General features: G+C 41.9%; 1 protein-coding gene across 1 annotated transcript; it reads left to right on the top strand.

Annotated features, from left to right (window-relative positions):
* Positions 1-1,459: 1,459 nt before the first annotated feature.
* LOC104943371 (sodium/calcium exchanger 3-like) lies at positions 1,460-3,931 on the top strand (the record flags this gene model as incomplete). Its single annotated transcript, XM_010768748.1, has 2 exons — positions 1,460-1,709; positions 3,832-3,931. Coding segments are annotated over exons 1-2 (244 nt in total), but the record flags the coding sequence as incomplete, so codon positions are not given.
* Positions 3,932-4,112: the final 181 nt, after the last annotated feature.

Raw genomic sequence — 4,112 nt, 5'->3', positions numbered from 1 at the left:
AAAGCTGATCCGTCGTTCCACGACCAGGACGGAATCCGAATTGTTCCTCCTCAATCTGAGGTTCGACAATCGGCCTGACCCTCCTTTCGAGTACCTTAGAGTAAACTTTCCCGGGGAGGCTGAGTAGTGTGATGCCTCTGTAATTGGCACACACCCTCTGATCCCCCTTTTTAAAAAGGGGAACCACCACCCCGGTCTGCCACTCCTTCGGTACTGTTTCCGACTTCCACGCAACGTTGATGAGACGTGTCAACCATGACAGTCCCTCAACACCCCGAGCCTTCAGCATTTCTGGGCGGATCTCATCCACCCCCGGGGCTTTGCCACTGTGAAGTTGTTTGACGACCTCAGTGACCTCCCCCCGGGAGATTGGTGTCGATCCCCCGTCATACTCCAGCTCTGCCTCTAACATAGAGGGCGGAGTTGTCGGGTTCAGGAGTTCCTCAAAGTGTTCCTTCCAACGCCCTAACACTCCATCAGTTGAGGTCAACAACGTCCCATCCTTACTGTACACAGCTTGGATGGTTCCCTGCTTCCCCCTCCTGAGGTGTCGAACAGTTTTCCAGAACAACTTTGGTGCCGCCCGAAAGTCCAATTGACTGTATTTTTGAATATGTTTTGAAGGAAACACATTCTCTCCTGGATTACCTTTTGGACATATGGTCAATGTTTACACTTTTTGAAAACAACTATAACAATGCAACAAAAGCAGTCGGTTAGGTTTTGCCAAAGATTGTGTGTTGTTTTTTTAAAGTTGACCTTAGTTTTCATGCAGGACACAAACAGCGGTGCACCTTTACAGAGCAGCAGGAGGCCCCACAATATAATCTCCACCTGTGAGCACCAATCATACAATGTGTTCATGGTCAAATAGAACAAGTCACATGAGGTCCCCCTGGGCTCTGTAACATTGTCTTGTTTTACACATTTGATCTGTTCTTTCTATCTGATTTGTTATTTTCTGTTGGCATGTTAGCAATACAATTCACCAACCTGTCCTACAACTACCTGTCATTGGTATATGGTGCAGACAAAAACACAGTTGAAGAAGATAGAAAGTACGAAAAAAAAGATGTAGATAAATAATTTACATGAATAGATATACCAAAAGAAATACGTACAGTATTCTCAGAAAATAATAAATTAAATATGTGCAGTATTGTTCTGAAAAGTGGAAAGCTGTGCAGATGTTAAGAGAGGTAGCTTGTGTACAAATATAAATGTATTTTGAGGACAAAATGTTCGGAATACCGTGCAGTTTCTATTGACGCAACTGCTCTCTTTCTGTGTCTCTGTTCTATTGTTCTCTTTGTTGGGCTGTCACAAAATCAAATTTTGAATCTACAATATAATGTAACAATAATAACATGTAAAAACATGTACAGACACCAAACCCCCCCCCCCCACTGTGTGAGAACACTCACCCATATTTCAGACTCAGGCTGATGCAGTGAAGCCCGAAATAAGGCTGACTCACAATCTATTATTGAGTGTGGAACTTGGAAATATCACGCGCTTTAGTTTCACTCCAAGCTCACGGTCGGTGTACTTATTGTTCCCTCCACATGACCTCTTCCACGGCAGAGGGGGCGGAGGGGCAGATGAGCCCTGAGGAGGAGGAGGCCCGGAGGATAGCAGAGATGGGGAAGCCCATCCTGGGAGAGCACAGCCGCCTGGAGGTGGTCATCGAGGAGTCCTACGAGTTCAAGGTGCAACATTCAATATTTTTCTATGGAAAAAGTGTAGTTTTATGTGTTTTTTACTGCAGTGTACTGCCAATTCATTCCAGCAATGGTCTAAGTTTATAGTTTTGTTTCATTTTTAATTCTATTCTGATGTCCTCTAAGCACATTTATAGATGAATTATTAATGGTAGCCTATTGCAGCTCTAGAATCTAGACAAGATCCAAATCATTCTACACATACAAAAACATGTATTCTCTTCCAAAATATATAAAAAAATGTAATAAAATCTTGCATTCAAGCATATCACTCTGTATAGGGAGCAGAACATGGCTCTAGAAATGCACAGTGTTATTACAATTTGTTTTCAAATAAATCTCGTTTGAATTCATATTTAAAAGCCGCAGTCGAATAGTGGGACACAGGGCTGTGTGTACACACCTCTGAACATATAATATTCTGTATATCCAGGTAAAAGCTGAAACCAGAATAGGAGCATGTACACTTATGGTGCTGCATTGTAAACAGTGAGGGGCATAAAAAGAACGCTGCTTTCCTGGAAATGTTATATAATCCACGTTTAAACTCTCACACTAAACCCGGGTCATAACCCTCTCAGCGAGCAGATCTAATATGAGTTTAAATTATTCAAAAAGCCTGTTCCTCACGATGCAGCGGTGAGCTTGAGGCATGAAAAATTCAAACTATCATGGCATGAACAGAGCTGCCACGTCTCCCAGGCTCCATGCAATACAAATATTTAAAATGTGCAGTGGTCTCAGGTAATTAAGTAAATAAAAGCAGCCACTCACTGCCACTCCGAGCAGCTTGATGAGTGTAGTTTACTGCCATAGCAATAAGTCGATAAAACAGTCCAACACACAGAAGGATGATATATTGCTAATCCATCTTTTTATTGCTCTATTTCTCTCAACAAAATTAAAACGATGGATTCTTCATGTGCTTCAAGCATATTGTTTTGTACACCTCTGAGTCTGTGTGAAATGCACAGAATCAAATATTTATACAGCCCTCTATTTCCTTTTGTCATCAGCACACATGAATGTAATTGAAGCAGTGGGTGTTGCACAAGTTGAAAAAAAGCCCAGAAATCATGAAAAATGTTCAAACATGTAATAAAATAACACCTGTGTGTTGATTTTTGTGAACAGTGGAAACTTTTAGCTGGCAGGTGAATGTTTGCATGTGTATTTCTCTTATAAGCCATCTCTTTCACACTTTCCCTAAACATACAAATGAATAAAGCAAACAGAAAATATGCCTAACTTTGAACTAATTAGAAACCAACCGAAGCATGGATATTTGACAATCTCTTCCAGAAGTGAGTAAAAAAAGAGTGCAAAACATTAACCAACAAAAGAGATGAATGAGAGCCTGTCAGACTGTTTTTCTTACTGATGTTCAAAGCAGTTAAAAGGTTTTGTTCACCAAGTTTATAAATGGGATAGGAAATCCCCTCAAATTAAAAGAAACAGACCTCCTTGGCCAAAATGCAATCGTGGAAGCATACACGGTAAATAAAAGCTGATGATGGTCCCCGTGAGTTCATTACCTTGTGGAGTACTCTTTTAAAGCCTGTCATTTGGCATTTTGGCAAAACAAATGCTAAGTTAACATTAGCACTTTCCAGCTGGCTTGTTCAGCAAGAACCCCAGAAATATGTCCCCTTTCACTCAGAGACTATATCTTTGTCCGACCTATAGCCGAATGGTTGAGTGAGGGACGGTTTAGGTCCCGCCCTTTAAAACTGTTGGCCCTCCCTGCATTTATAGAGAGACTAAGAACCTTTTAGCACTTTAATACCGAGATGGCAGGGTTCTTCTGTAGACAACCTTTTGGATTTTCCTTCACTGAAGAATATATGTTCTTTGAATAAAAAGGCTTTTGGCAACAAAAAAAGCTAGACAGAAGAAGAGAGGGCGCACTGACATGCCCATTTCTTTTGGTCTGATATTCTGGTGCTCTTGTGCGACATCTGCTGGTACTGAGTGTGACATAGAGAACCTTTAAACTTCACTCACAGATTTTCATCATTGAAAACCCCACAAACAGCACAGCTAACGAGCTCCCCTGTCCTCTGCTGTGTTTGGCAGCTAATGAAGTGTGTGTTTTGCTCCTGATTGGCAGAGCACCGTGGACAAGCTCATTAAGAAGACCAACCTGGCGCTGGTGATCGGCACACACTCCTGGAGGGAACAGTTTGTGGAGGCGGTCACTGTCAGCGCAGGTGAGCTGTGTGTGTGTGTGTGTGTGTGTGTGTGTGTGTGTGTGTGTGTGTGTGTGTGTGTGTGTGTGTGTGTGTGTGTGTGTGTGTGTGTGTGTGTGTGTGTGTGTGTGTGTGTGTGTGTGTGTGTGTGTGCTTAAGTACATGTTTTTTTATAATTCTTTGTAACTTTGATAAGATCAAA

Source organism: Notothenia coriiceps, unplaced genomic scaffold (genome assembly GCF_000735185.1).
Source record: "Notothenia coriiceps isolate Sejong01 unplaced genomic scaffold, NC01 NC01_scaffold00005990, whole genome shotgun sequence".
Classification (NCBI taxonomy): Eukaryota; Metazoa; Chordata; class Actinopteri; order Perciformes; family Nototheniidae; genus Notothenia; species Notothenia coriiceps.
This window is presented reverse-complemented; position numbering and strand designations above follow the sequence as displayed.